The sequence below is a fragment of the Myxocyprinus asiaticus genome, chromosome 6 (assembly GCF_019703515.2).
Source record: "Myxocyprinus asiaticus isolate MX2 ecotype Aquarium Trade chromosome 6, UBuf_Myxa_2, whole genome shotgun sequence".
Lineage (NCBI taxonomy): Eukaryota > Metazoa > Chordata > Actinopteri > Cypriniformes > Catostomidae > Myxocyprinus > Myxocyprinus asiaticus.
In genome coordinates, this window is record NC_059349.1 from 14,655,205 (window position 1) to 14,670,406 (window position 15,202).

The 15,202-nt window shown below is 35.6% G+C and overlaps 1 protein-coding gene across 1 annotated transcript; it reads left to right on the top strand.

The window, feature by feature from the left end:
* The first annotated feature begins 8,003 nt into the window (after positions 1–8,003).
* rgs5b (regulator of G protein signaling 5b) lies at positions 8,004–9,720 on the top strand. Its single transcript, XM_051701577.1, has 4 exons — positions 8,004–8,110; positions 8,341–8,486; positions 8,596–8,762; positions 9,093–9,720. Exons 1-4 carry the CDS (start codon positions 8,067–8,069, stop codon positions 9,264–9,266), a joined length of 531 nt encoding a protein of 176 aa, XP_051557537.1. The 5' UTR covers positions 8,004–8,066; the 3' UTR covers positions 9,267–9,720.
* Positions 9,721–15,202: the final 5,482 nt, after the last annotated feature.

Below are 15,202 nucleotides of genomic sequence, written 5' to 3' on the forward strand. Positions count from 1 at the left end.
GCTCTCTACAGTTAGTATTATCATACATTCTGTGTATTTGATACTGTGCATCATTTTATGCGTATATGTCCTTACATGTGATTGTTCTGGCTGAGAGCAGCAACACGCACTCTTTCAAAGTACTTTTTTAACTCTCTCGCCCGCGCGCCCGCGCGCCCGTGCTATATGTGTGTGCGGGAAAGAGATCGCCATTCGCCAGACGTGCTCTGCCGCTCTCATCCAGAAATATCTATAACATAAGTACACTTTAAAAAGTATGTTCCCCAACTCTGCAAATTATTAAATAGAACACATGTTTTATCAGACTCAAGCTTACTACGCAAAGTCATTTCTAACTGAAAAAGTTGACTATATAGAGACAAAATCAAATTTACTTTGTATCAGGGACATTTAAACTAATACGACTGATGAAATAGACCATGGAAATTGTACAACTCAGACCGTCACATATTTGTAGTGCAACCCCTGTGTGTTACCTGTAAAGCTGGCACCTGCGTTTCAATGGCAAAAAAGTCAGAAAATACAATGAAGAACACAAGTGAAGGGAGAAGTCTCTATTCACCTATTATCCATTTTAAATATAATGTGAAAAGAACAAAACGTCAGCCCAAGGTGAGTTTGATCTTGACTTTAGGGATGTAGGCTATACATGGACACAGCAGGAGGACTGAAAAGTGTGAAATGTAGTACTGTAGTATATAAATATTTTTTTAATGGTATCTGATCTTTTCTGTTTTTATTTTATGTTGTTGTATTTAATGTTATGGGCATTAATAAATGTTTTAATATTACCATTTATTAAATGTATTAAAAACATTAAATGTATTTAATTAATTACTTTAAATGTATTTCACCCATCATTTTAAATAAAACTAAACTAAATTGAATGGAAAAATTGAAAATGAAGTAGAAATAAAAACTAAATAAAAATTCTAAATAATACTAATAGCTCTGGTTTTAATGACTAACGCAGCTTTCACTTTCTTTGGTGTATGTTTGAGTGGAGGGGAAAAGTAACAAATAATTGAAATGTCAACAGAACTGAGAGAAGAAGTGTGCTGAAGGACAGTTTTGTCTTCATACACCTAAAGCATATGCTTTCATTCTGAAACCACTTTGAAATTTGTTCAGCAGGACACTAATCAATTGTATACAAATAATAATCAATTGTTTTTTGCATTTATATTGACAAATTGCTTTTCTTAGTTGTGAAGGTTAAAATAATCTTAAAATATTGATGTTGAGTTTACAGTTACAATTTTAATTCAGATTCTTGAACAGATTCATTCGGACTCGACTCAGCCTGTTATGAACTTGGTCTTGAGTCTGACTCGGCCCCTTTTGGACTCGGACTTGATTGTTTAAAGACTCTGACTTGACTTGACTAAGGTGGACTCGAACCCAACACTAGCTTATGAGGACATAATATGCCTCATAAAAATCAAGATTGCACAAGGATAATTTATTCTTTATAGATCTTCATGTGACCCAATTATAGGCCTGCAAATGGAGTTCTTTGGTCAGATATGAAGAAAACCTTTATTAACTTATATCCAGACTCTATTGGTGTGGCAACATGTGTCACATCCTTTTCAGCTAAAATAACCTGATTACAATGTAACAAATATGTGACCTAGAAATGGGCATATAAATCAATATAGTATATTTTTGTGTTAAATTACAGTATATAAGCAGGACAACCCAACTTCCAGTGAAGCATTAAGCAAAGTTTTAAATAGAAATGGCATTGTGGTTCAGAGTTCCCTGTTATTTATCCCCGCTGTTTAATGCAACAGGAAGACAAATCCTAGGGGCATACAGCTTTCCGGCAAACAACAATTCAGCCACAAAAGATTGTCTGTGTGCATGACACACACCCTAATAACCTGGAACTGTGGTATGTGTAGTATTGACACCTTCAAATTGAAAAATATGGGACACCTTTAAATATTTTATCTTTAAATACGGGATGATCCTTTATTTTATGGGACGGGCGGCAACCCTAGGTGCCAGAATTGTTCAGTAACAACATGATCACACTGAAAGCAGCCTCAGAGACATTGGATCTGGTCCCGTGTAGAAACCATGAAGTAATCATATTCACCTAATCATTGATGAGTGTAATATACCATAGATAAAATGTATGATCAGGTTTTGCATAAACTCGAGTCCATACCTGCTCTTGTGGATGCAGTCATTACATATACATTCATACATACAGTACATCTGCCAGGGCGCTAACAAAGAAAACATGTTTACTTTCAAACTAAAGTGACAGTGAATAGATAGAGGAAGTGTGTCATATCTGTCCCCAAAAACACTGACCCTTGATTGAGCATGTAAACAGAGCATATTTGTAAACATATTTGTCCTTCAAATTAATGTAATAAAGTTCACTGCTGGAATCTAATGCCAGTCTTTTCAGTGATAAATCAATACTAAAGCTAGTAAACAAAACATGTTATTGCTGATAGAAGAGATTACAGTATAATTCCCACTGCTTATCAAAAGAATGCTGGAAGTAATTATTTTACTCTTCAACATTTTAGTCTTTGGTTTTGCACTCACTTAAAAAGATAAAATATTATAATATTTTAGGTTGATTCTTTTGCTTTGCTTTAAACATGACTATGTACCATTCAGAATTGAATTGAGAGTGCATTTTACGTTCAGTGTAATTCAATTCCTGAATTTTAATTGAAGTAGCAAAAAGGATATAGATTTGTAATTAAAGTGAAATTATATTCAAAGTTTTCAACTTAAGTGTAGTTTTACATTTAATTTTTCAATTCCTATGTTATCATTATCAACATCTTGGGTATTTCCGGAAAGATTTTATGTTATTTATTTAAGAAATTTACTTTCGTTTTAAGAATAATGATGGAAGAAATCTGAATTTCCCAGGATGCACTCATTTACCCTAAACTCTGCAAAATGGAGCGAAACAACATGAATCAGGCTTACAAGTTGGTAGGGTGACCATAAGTCCTCTTTTTCCCAGACTTTTTTGAACTGGAAAAAAGCGTCCGGCCGGGATTTTAAAATTGGCTAAAATTTCTGGGATTTAGCTTTTTCTTCATATTGATGTGCTCTCTACAGTAAGGACTATCATACATTCTATGTATTTGATAATGCACATCAGTTTTCACATGTTTACATTTTCTTATGTGATTTTTCTGGCTGAGCGGCACCAGACTGATCTCACAGTGAAGTCGGAAACAGTAGGCTGACTTTTCTTTAGCTAAAATTTGCCTGTTCTTACCAAAATGCAAAATACTGCCCCCAGTGGCCAAAGCGGTAAATGTTGTTGGGTGTATAGGTACGTGTGAGTTCCATTTTCCAGATGAAATGTCCATGGAGGGGCGCAAAAAGCAAGTTGTTAAGCTAGATGTTTTCAGCTGTACATGCTTTAGTACAGTAAAAAATAATGCATATTTTATAAACTGAAACCCTCAACCCAAATCCAACACCTAAACCTAACCATCAGTGGAGTAAAAATTGAATGTTAGAGGGGAAAATGCAACCTCCGAATTGTGCTCATCCACAATTAGTTCCTGGTTTTAAAGCGGGATCGGAACCTGGGTCAAACCAATGATATGCTCCTTCACAGCCCACACTTGAATGCTATTGGCTCGTACTATAGTTAGTCTTTAAAAGCAGGACAAAGCAATACCAATGGAATTTTCATGTCTACAAATGAACGAAAACACTTTAAAAATACAGTTTTAACACCATAACCAAGAAAGTAGGTCTTATTTTGTCAAATGTTGGGCTTCACTTTTACCAAGGCATAGAAAAAGTTTAAGAAAGGCCTAAATGTCAAGTAACACTGCACCAAAGCACAACATTTCCTTTCGTAATTTATGTGATTTTAACTTTATGGTCTTCAGTCATTTTTACACATTCATAAATTTGGAATATGTGCATACCTATAAACTTGCTTTAATGCATTTCATCGCTTTCTTTGCTCGTTGAACATGATTGACACACATGCCGAACTGAACGAATGGCTATAACACCTCCCGTTCAGTCAGTCAGGAAATCCTCGTTTACGAACGAGATGACTGAGTGATTAATTCATTTAATTTGCAAACAAGTAAACCAGTACATTCAGTTCGTTCATGAACGAGACGTCTCATCTTTTTCAGACTCAAACAACCGACACGACTGGTTCAGTGAAAGGGTGTATTTGTTCAGCGGGTACAATTTATAATATGCTCCTTCACAGCCTGCACACATGCTTAGGGCTCATGCTATAGTCAGTCTTTAAGGCAAGAAAAGCCCCCAAAGCAGTCTAGCACTTCAGCTCATTGACTTTGAACAGGAGAAACTTCAAAGAATGAGAAATATGAGTCACGCTGTGTCCCAATATCCATACAGTACTCCCCCTACTTTATAGTAAGTCAGAAACAGTATGCCAATGAAGTAGTATGTCTAATTTCTCAGTATTCATCAAACAGTAAGCAAGAAATACCTGGATGACCAGGCACATGCCGTGGGCAAGCATCAAAGATTTTTAATACACATTATTAAACTCTGTGCCCAAAACACATTATACAGGTGAGTTTAATGTCGCAGAAATGTTATTGACATAAACTGTTGCCTTAGAACCCACCAGTCAATGGAAAAATTTGTCACACTGGCGAACTTCATGACAAAATTGTTTTTAATTCAGGACAGTAATACTGCTCACATCACACAAATTAAAGGTTGTCATATATTGAGCTGAGCATGTTTATGTTCATTAAATCATACAATAAACCAAACTGCCAGAAGAGCTTGTTTTGACATACAACAAAAAGAAAAAGTAAAGATTGCCAGTTTCTACATCATAGGCATCACAGGCTCTGCCACTCTCAGCCAGAAAAATCGATAAGGCAAGTACACTTTTAAAAGTGCATTCCCGAACTCTGAAAATTATTAAATAGAACACGTATTTCATCAGACTAATGCTTACTATGCATTGCCATTTTTAACAGAAAATGTGGACTATATCAAGACAACATCAAATATAGTACGTTTCAGGGAAATTCAAACTAATATGATAAATAAAAATAGCATATGATGGATTTTTTCCAACTATCTTTCAGATATTTGTAGAGCAACCTCTGTATGTGACTTGTAAATCTGGCACTGGCATGTCAATAGCAAAAAAAGTCAGAAAATACAGTACAATGAGCAAAAACATAGGTGAGGCCATGTGAGAGGAGAAACAAGCCCTGCGTCTCTTTTAACATACTATCCATACTACACTGCATGCACAATTATTAGGCAAATTGTATTCCTCAGGATTATTTTATTGTTGAACAAACACAATGCTCTCAGTAAATCCAAAATGTTATTGAACCTTAAACCTGAATGTTTAACAAGGGAAAAGTGAGTTTTGTCTTTCTCAGGGGAATATATAAGTGTGCACAATTATAAGGCAACTAAATTACAAAAATAATTTCTCCCAACTCACTTGTTTATTCTCAATTTTTAACAATAAATAAGTAACAAAAATGTTTTGGCCTTTCAAAAATGTTCAGTGACCAATATAGCCACCCTTCTTTTCAATAACTGCCATGAGCCTTCCATCCATGGAGTCTGTCAGTTTCTTGATCTGTTCACGATCAATTTTCACTGAAGCAGCAACCACAGCCTCCCAAATGCTGTTCAAAGAGGTGTATTGTCTTCCCTCACTGTAAATCTCTCGTTTGAGAAGGGCCCACAAGTTCTCAATTGGATTTAAGTCAGGTGAGGAAGGGGGCCAAGTCATTATCTGGGCATCTTTGAGGCCCTTACTGGCTAGCCAAGCAGTGGAGTACTTGGATGCATGTGATGGAGCTTTGTCCTGCATAAAGATCTTGGCCTTCTTGAATGCTGAGGACTTCTTCCTGTATCACTGCTTGAAGAAAGTACTTTCCAGAAACTGGCAGTAGGTTTGAGAGTTGAGTTTCAGTCCATCTTTAACTCGAAAAGGTCCAACTACCTCATCCTTAATGATAGCAGCCCATACCAGTACCCCTCCTCCACCTTGCTGGCACCTGACTTAAAATGGTGCCCTGTGTCCATTAGTGATCCAGTCACGGGCCCATCCATCTGGTCCATCAAGAGTCTCTCTCATTTCATAAAACCTTTGAAAAATCTGCCTTCAGGCATTTCTTTGTCCAATCTTGACGCTTCAACTTGTGAATCTTGTGGTGGTCATGTTTCAGCCTTCTTGACCTTGGCAATGTCTCTGAGCACTTGACACCTTGTACTTCTGGACACTCCAGGTAGGTTGCAGTTCTGGAATATGGTGGCACTGGAGGGTAATGGGTTCCTTGTAGCTTCACGTTTAATTCTTCTCAAGTCTTTTGCAGTTAATTTGCTCCTTTTCTTCTCCATGCGTTTTTTGCATCCCAGTTGACTATTCGCAACTAAACATTTGATTGTCCAGTGGTCACGCCTCAATAGTTTAGCTATTTCAAGAGTGTTGCATCCATCTGAAAGGCATTTTAAATTTTTTTACTTTTCAGTGCCAGTTAAATCTCGTTTTTGGCCTTCATTGTTAATGAAGCTGCCTAATAATTCTGCACACCTTGATATAAGGTGTTAGTCACTTTCACCACACCCTCCCTTATTACACAAATATATATCACCTGAAAATTATTGAATCCAACAAGCATTCAAGTTTATATGGTTTGGAGTTGGAAATTTTGCATGGAAATAATGATAAGATCAGAATACTCACTTGCCTAATAATTGTGCACGCAGTGTAAATATTATGTGACAATCAGAAAACCTCAGCCAAAGGAGAGTTAGTCATAAAAATTGGTCAATGGTCAATAATTTGGTCGCCCTACAAGTTGGAAACTTTAAGCTGTACACCTAAGACTGTTTTTGTGACTGTGCTGAATTTCTATCTTCCTGTTATTCCAATTCAACATTCTGTATTTTCTTTATAATTTTTATGTAAAGCACTTTGAATTGCCATTGTGTATGAAATGTGCTTTATAAATAAACTTGCCTTGCCTTGCCTGTGGGGCATGGCCAATTTTTACATTCTTAATTTTGCCAAAACCTGGCTCCAAAGGAATACTGGGACAATAATACTGCCATGCAAAGGCAAAACACAGTAACTACACATTTTGTCAATGGAGTTATAACCAAGAATGGGTTTCTTAGACTATAGCCTGTCCTGTGACAGATAGGTTTGGCTCAACTGTCTTCAGATTCAGAGAAAATGGGGTGAAACTATTTTATTATCCACATTTGGCTGGACAATCTTGGCTTTGTTTGGCAGAATTGTAAAATAAAATCATAATTAGTCTGTGCTTATCACCTACACAGATTTGTCTCCTTATTTCCAGTCCCCCCTCACTTTTCACGAGATTTTCCCATTCCCACAAATTATTTATCTCTATTTCCTGTTTTCTGACAATGATTTTAAGAGCCTCCTCTTGAATGCTAGATGAGTTCACACGGTGTATAGGGTCATAAAGTGTGTAGGCGGGCTTCCTCCTGTCTTAATTGTCATGAAAGTAGTGTAATAATACAAACATTTTTAATGCTGTTAAAAATTTTTATGCTATTCATTTTCTATAAGCAAAATATAATTTCATATTTTTTATGTAGGGTGTAATTGACAGGTTTCATGAGATTCACCATGTGAACACTGATTTACACATTTAGTTGTATTAGTAGGTAGCTAACTGATAAAGCACACAAAGCAATAAAAATAAATTATTGTAAAGTGATTTCCCACAATGGAATCCAAAAATCCAACACTGAAATACCAAATAAAAAAACTCTGATTTCCATATGATGCACGTAACAAATGAAGACAATTTAGCTTGGGAGGAAAAAGTGAGTCTTTAGGGCAGTGCTTTCTGGAAATGATTCTCTGAATAGTAAAGGCTGCTTGAAGGGCAGAAAATCCCCCTCCCTCCACAGCTTGTGTTCTATTGGCTGAGGGAAGTGACGTTATTGAGGGGGAAACTGTATAAATAGCCCAGCACTGCTGCCATTCAGACAGATTCAAAAGTCTCAGACAACATTAACTATAAGACAACCACTAGTGGGAAATCTTTGGAACTGTTAACATGTGCCGAACATTAGAGCATCTGCCTATCAACTGTCTGGAAAGGTATGTTTCACATCTGTTAAAAATTACTTTTTTTTTAGATAGTGGGGAATACTGGGGAAATTATTAAAATGCTGCTATTCAGGCCATCAGAGTTGTTTCTAAAACTAGACACCAGATTAAGGGGTTTGAGCATTTGCAGTTGATTTCAGGGTATTAAATGATAATATTTAAAACAAGTCATGTTGATATATTTTCCCCAATGAAATGATGGACAATTTTGTTCCTCACAGGGCAAAGGAGCTAAAGGCTCGGTTTGGAAGTTTTCTGATGAAGCAAGAGCGAAATATCATGGGTCACTCTCACAAAACTGACAAACTAACTTTAGAGGACAGGAAAAAATGGAGCCTGTCTTTCCATGAACTCCTGGCTTGCAAAGGTGAGTTAATGTCATCAGCAGTAAATATAGAAGCATCAGCCATTCTCGTCTAGGCTGTAGGATAGAGGCTATGGTGGTCATCTAACAGTTTCTTCATCTTTCTTTGCAGAGGGACTGTCTGCTTTCAGAGCATTTCTATCATCTGAGTACAGTGAAGAAAACATAACTTTCTATCTGGCCTGTGAGGACTTCAAGATCACGAAGAATTCCTCCAAGCTCTGCTCCAAAGCCAAGAAAATCTATGAGGAATTCATCTGCTGTGACGCACCGAGAGAGGTAACTGTCCAATAGCTAAGAATATACAGTAAACAGAGAAAGCAGTGCAAACTGAATACAAAAGGCTGGTATTTTGTTTCAGACATTTAAATACAGATCTAAACTGAACTGCACAGAATATTTGAACGAACACACATGACAGTATGACAAATGTACAGTATATCAAATCAGAATCTGTAGTGGCACTGTACACAACAAGTTTGCATTACATTTAAGTAGTAATAGAGAAGTTTATTAAAAATATAAATGTATTTTATATATAAGTCTATAAATCTATGTATGTTTAGGGAAAAAACACTAATGAGAAAATTATTTATCCCTCTATTTCAGGTTAATCTTGATCATGAAACTAGAAGTATCACCCTGAAGAATATAGAGCACCCCACCCTCTCCTCCTTCAACCTGGCCCAGAGCAAAATATACACCCTCATGGAGAAAGATTGCTACCCTCGTTTCCTAAAGTCAACAGTCTACCAGGAACTCATCACACAACATGTGGGCTAAACTACCCATGGCTGTAGTGAGCAAGACTCTGGGGACAGCAACAATGGAATGTGTCATAGACGAACACACTATTTGTGTGATGTTGAATGAATCTGAACCTGTTTCATGGGGTTCAGGATGACTTTTGGTGCAGACACAGACTCAGAGACCAGGCTTGAAGGATCACTTGGAGATAACTGATTTTATGAATGCATTACTGGAGCACACAGATTAAGTTAGTAGCACTGGAGAGCTACTGTGAAAGTGGGATGACTTTTGCACTTTTATGTAAAACTGTTTCTCTTTTTTTTTTGTTTTGTTTTTTTTTTGTTGTTTTTTTGTTTTTGTTTTTTGCATATTTATTGAAGAGTTATATTTAAAATAGTATTATTTATATTTGATGAACAATTGTGTGTTATTTATTGAATTTTTATTGTGGGAAAGGGTGAGGGACTTGTTTCAATAAAATTTTTACATTTTGTGTTCAGTCATGAATCTTTTTGAGAGTGGATAGTAATATTTCTGATGAATAATTATGAGTATGGCAGAATTATATATTAGTATGGGAACCGTGTATTTTATTTTGTAGCAGCTAAAAGAAAGGCTCAGGTTCTGAAACACGTAAGAGTTGTTCCACCTCTACTTTCCTCTACCCACATAGCCTACTTACAGTACACCCTTACATGAGTTAATGTGGGCTCTTAGTCACCTCTTACAACACAATGCCTGGCATGATTCTAAGTGAGCCTCATAAAAAGTATTTATGCTTACACACATGCAAACATTCATAACTAATTGCTACCAAGAGGACAATTCAGGTTTTCCAGAATACACTTCTTGCCAGAGGTGTTTTTTTCCAGGAAAGCACTGCAGAGTGGAGACTGGTCTCCATGGTGACCATGTGGCCCACTCATTTCACCCACTCCACGCCTCTGCAGGGGCTTGTTTACCTCTTGTGTGTAGTGATGGCACTGAGATGCATCAGCGCTCTACACTGAGTCACCTGCCCATCCACCCTCCCTCTCAATATGTTGCCCCTTAAAAGTGAATGAAAATCACTTTGGCAGTGTCTATAATATCCATCACGATTATCATTAGAGTAGAAGAAAATGGCAGTTTCAGTGTAGCGCTTATGAGAAATGACAGGATTTAAAGCAAAAAGAATTCATGGAAACACTTTATAATAAGGTTCCATTTGTTAACATTAGTTAATGCTTTAGGTATCATGAACTAACAATGAACAATATATTTTTTTACAGCATTTAATTCTTTGTTAATGTTAGCTAGTAAAAATACAATTATTCATTGTTAGTTTGTGTTAGTTCATAGTGCACTAACTAATGTTACACCTTTTGATTTAAAAAAAAATATATATATTACTATATTGTATGTTAAAATGAACATTAACCAAGATTAATAAATGCTGGAAAAGTATTGGTCATTGTTAGTTCATGTTAACTAATGTTAACAAATGGAACCTTATTGTAAAGTGTTACCGAATTCACTGTCTGATGCCATAGGAGATCATTTTTAGTCCTCATGTCCTGTTTGGTGTCTGAGAGATCCCAAGGTCCTTTTATCATTTCAAAAAAAGACTTAAAGTATTAGGATGATACTTAATAAATTGTCTTAATCTTTTGAGAACTGATTATAAATTATAACATTTATTACTATTTTTAAATGACTATTATTACATGAACAAATACATCACTGGGATCTCTTTGACCACAAACATAAATACAATGAAGTCAACCTAAAAACATTGAAGAACCTTAATTTAAAGACCTTAAATTCACAGGTAAAAAACATGTATCAAAATTAGATCAATGTAACTGTGGTCTCTATTAAATAAACTATGCAAATAGTCATCTAAACACATTTACAAGTTGTAGAAATGATTCCTTTTCTCACCTACCAAAATAGTGTTACTATTTGAGTGTTTCTAGAGTAATGTCATGGTACCCTAAATAAGGGAAAGCCCAGACTGTGGAGGCCTGTAAATTGATAGACAGTGAGCTCACACTACTAGCCAACACTACCAGTGCTAAATGGGTACTGAGCCACTCTTTCAGTAAGGGGACATTACCCTCTTGTGCTAAAGTAAATTAAGGATGTGTTGATGTTTCTATTTCAGCAGTCCATTTTTTGTCAGTGTTGATGAAATATACAACAATGCCGTCAGACTGATTTACTTAAACTATTTTCTGTAAATACAGCCGGCTTTAGTCATTGCTGACAATACAGTTGACATATCCTACACTCACCACAACACATAAGTTTATCATAAGCTTTTCATGGAATACAGTGGGGGTTTAGTCACACTTAAGCATACAGACACAAATGGAGGAACAATATATATATGAAGGGGAAATTTCCCCTGTGTTTTCCACCCCTATTTTTCCACATAACTGAAGCTCAAATGCAGCCACTATTCCCGAATACATTAGCTGAAGACCAGGAAGTCCTTGTAAATCTGTCGGCCAGGAAGCTGGAGTCATCTATTGGTTCTGCGTTAGTGTTTATTTTAAACCTGTCATTTTACTTAGCTATTGTTCATTTATACCTTATATAAGCACAAGCTGAGGTTGGAGTGGATTATTATGTTCTAATATTAGCATTCAATGGCCCCAAAAAGTATTGTAATACTTACTGTAAGCCACATTTAAAAATGTGCCTTTGCTCAGAACTAATTTCACTTTTCTAAGCAATTATTGCAAATACTTTAAGCCAACTGGTCCCAAGGACATTTTAGTTCTGTTCACACAGGTGTCCTAGCAGATGTTCTACTGATGTTTACAACCCTAAAGTGTTTGTATTTTGATTGTATTTAGATGTGATAATGTGCTCTCTCTCTCTCTCTCTCTCTCTCTCTCTCTGTGTCGCTCTCTCTCTCTCTCTCTCTCTCTCTCTCTCTCTCTCTCTCTCTATATATATATATATAAATATAAGTGGCAATTATTTATATTCTGTTATCTAATTCAATGACATTAATACATTTTTAAATATGGCTTCTGTGTCCAAATACTTCTTGTGACCACTGTAAAATAATGACAATAATAATGATAGATATAAATGAGATTGTAATGACATTCCAAACAACAAAAAACTGGAAATAAATAAATTCTTTCAAGTATAAAAATCAGAAGCTGAAAAAGAAGCAGGGAAAATTAATGTAAACCTTTTGAATTATGTGATATTGCTAAAATCATGTTGTAAATATGTATTTGGTTTTATTGCCTAAACGTTTCTCTAAGAAACATCTCAATTTAAGCCTCTAATGCATTGCAGGTACTTTAGTTGTATTGACGATGGAACAATTACCACTGATTGCTTCATTTAGCTGCTTTTAGCATCATGCTGTTATCAAGCTGACATTTTTTTGAACATGAAAAGAACATTACAGTCACACATGTCTCTGTAAATGGTGACAGTTTGAAAAAGCCACCTGAAATAACAAAACCAGCATGAACGAGGCAGACTATGTACTAGTCATAAATGCCCATTATTTGCCTCACAACTGTGATAAAGTCATACAAGAGAGCACTGTACGAACTGCACAAACTCAAAAAGAAAGCGCAAGTTTAAATCTGACTTTCAATTTGGCAATGGTTATACAACAGTTACACTCTATTGCAAAGCCATCTGCTGTATTCTCTGTTACAAGACTGAGCAGCAGCACAACATGAAAAAAGCTCCATCATTGACTTTTCTCATGACATCACAGTTGTAGGTTTGATTACAAACACTGAAACTGTGGGAAAACTGGGAAAACTGGAGGTGTGGTGTTATAACAAACAACCACATAATAGTATATACAATAACAGAATAACAATATAATTTAAACCAAAAACAAAGGATGATCATTGTTTTGTTTTTGTTTTTTTGGAAGCTATTATAAAAACACAGAAGTGCAAAAAATCAGCTATTTGTATAATTATTTTATTTTTATGTTGATATTTTGGCTTCATGATACTTGTCCTTTAAAGAGGCGATTACTAGAAGTTACGACTATGAAAATGAGCATTGCTCATGGCAAGGTGCTAGAAATTGGATGCCGCACAGAGGCTACAGACAAACTCATGTTTTTATTTCAAAACATAAACAAATGGCCAAAAATATAAATGGAAAAATAAATAATAAACATATTTTTGTATTTATTTATTTATTTATTTACCTGATTACCTGTATTTATGACCTGATTACAAGGTCACCCAAAACACATGAGGTCTTCAGGTGCCTTTAGCGTACAGTAGCATCTAAAGAGGCATTAGTACAACAACATTTTGTGGAAAATAAATGCTTAGTAGGGTCTAAAATCCTCTTCATCTTATCTATGCAGAACATTATCTTCAGGCATCACACCTTGGCATAACAGCTGTTGTGTATTTGACCGTAAGGTTCTGTGTTTATAAAGCCTAGCACAAAACTGGAGTGGCAATACCACCAATCCTACCATTTCAGTAAATTGTGTTTTGTCATGACAAGGGTATGTGTTTATTAAAATTAGAAAAGATATTAGATTAGATATAATATTAAAAATATAAACAGTAAGACTTAATGAATATATATATACACACACACACACACACACACACACACACACATCGGTGGCCAAAAGAATAATGTACAGATTTTGCTCTTATGGGAAGAAATTGGTACTTTTATTCACCAAAGTGGCATTCAACTAATCACAATGTTCACAAAAATGTTCAGAACTTCTTAAACTACTTCAAAGAGTTCTCATCAAAAAATCCTCCACGTGCATCAATGACAGCTTTGCAGATCTTTGGCATTCTAGCTGTCAGTTTGTCCAGATACTCAGGTGACATTTCACCCCACGCTTCCTGTAGCACTTGCCATAGATGTGGCTGTCTTGTCGAGCACTTCTCATGCACCTTACAGTCTAGCTGATCCCACAAAAGCTCAATGGGGTTAAGATCCATAACACTCTTTTCCATTTATCTGTTGTCCAATGTCTGTGTTTCTTTGCCCACTCTAACCTTTTGTTTTTGTTTTTCTGTTTCAAAAGTGGCTTTTTCTTTGCAATTCTTCCCATAAGGCCTGCACACCTGAGACTTGTCTTTACTGTTGTACATGAAACTTGTGTTGAGCAGGTAGAATTCAATGAAGCTGTCAGCTGAGGACATGTGAGGCGTCTATTTCTCAAACTAGAGACTCTGATGTACTTATCCTCTTGTTTAGTTGTACATCTGGCCTTCCACATCGCTTTCTGTCCTTGTTAGAGCCAGTTGTCCTTTGTCTTTGAAGACTGTGGTGTACACCTTTGTATGAAATCTTCAGTTTTTTTGGCAATTTCAAGCATTGTATAGCCTTCATTCCTCAAAACAATGATTGACTGACGAGTTTCTAGAGAAAGCTGTTTCTTTTTTGCCATTTTTGACCTAATATTGACCTTAAGACATGCCAGTCTATTGCATACTGTGGCAACTCAAAAACAAACACAAAGACAATGTTAAGCTTCTTTTAACGAACCAAATAGCTTTCAGCTGTGTTTGATATAATGGCAAGTGATTTTCTAGTACCAAATTAGCAATTTAGCATGATTACTCAAGGATAAGGTGTTGGAGTGATGGCTGCTGGAAATGGGGCCTGTCTAGATTTGATTAAAAAAAAATACTTTTTTTAAAATAGTGATGGTGCTGTTTTTTACATCAGTAAAAAAAAAAAAATAAAATAAAAAATTTTTTTAAAAAAAAACATTATTTGCATCTTTTTCAACCTTTTGAATTAAACTAACAAAAATAAATCTTAATTAAAAAAACACTTTGTGATACCATACTTATTTGGCAGGTAAAATTATATTAACATTTTTGAATTTACTAATTACCACTAGAAGTACATTTTTCAGATAATATCACAAACCATTTTTACAGTGTATAAATATACAGCTCCATTTGAAAAATTAAAATAAAGTAGAATGTAGTTTGGTGGATGAA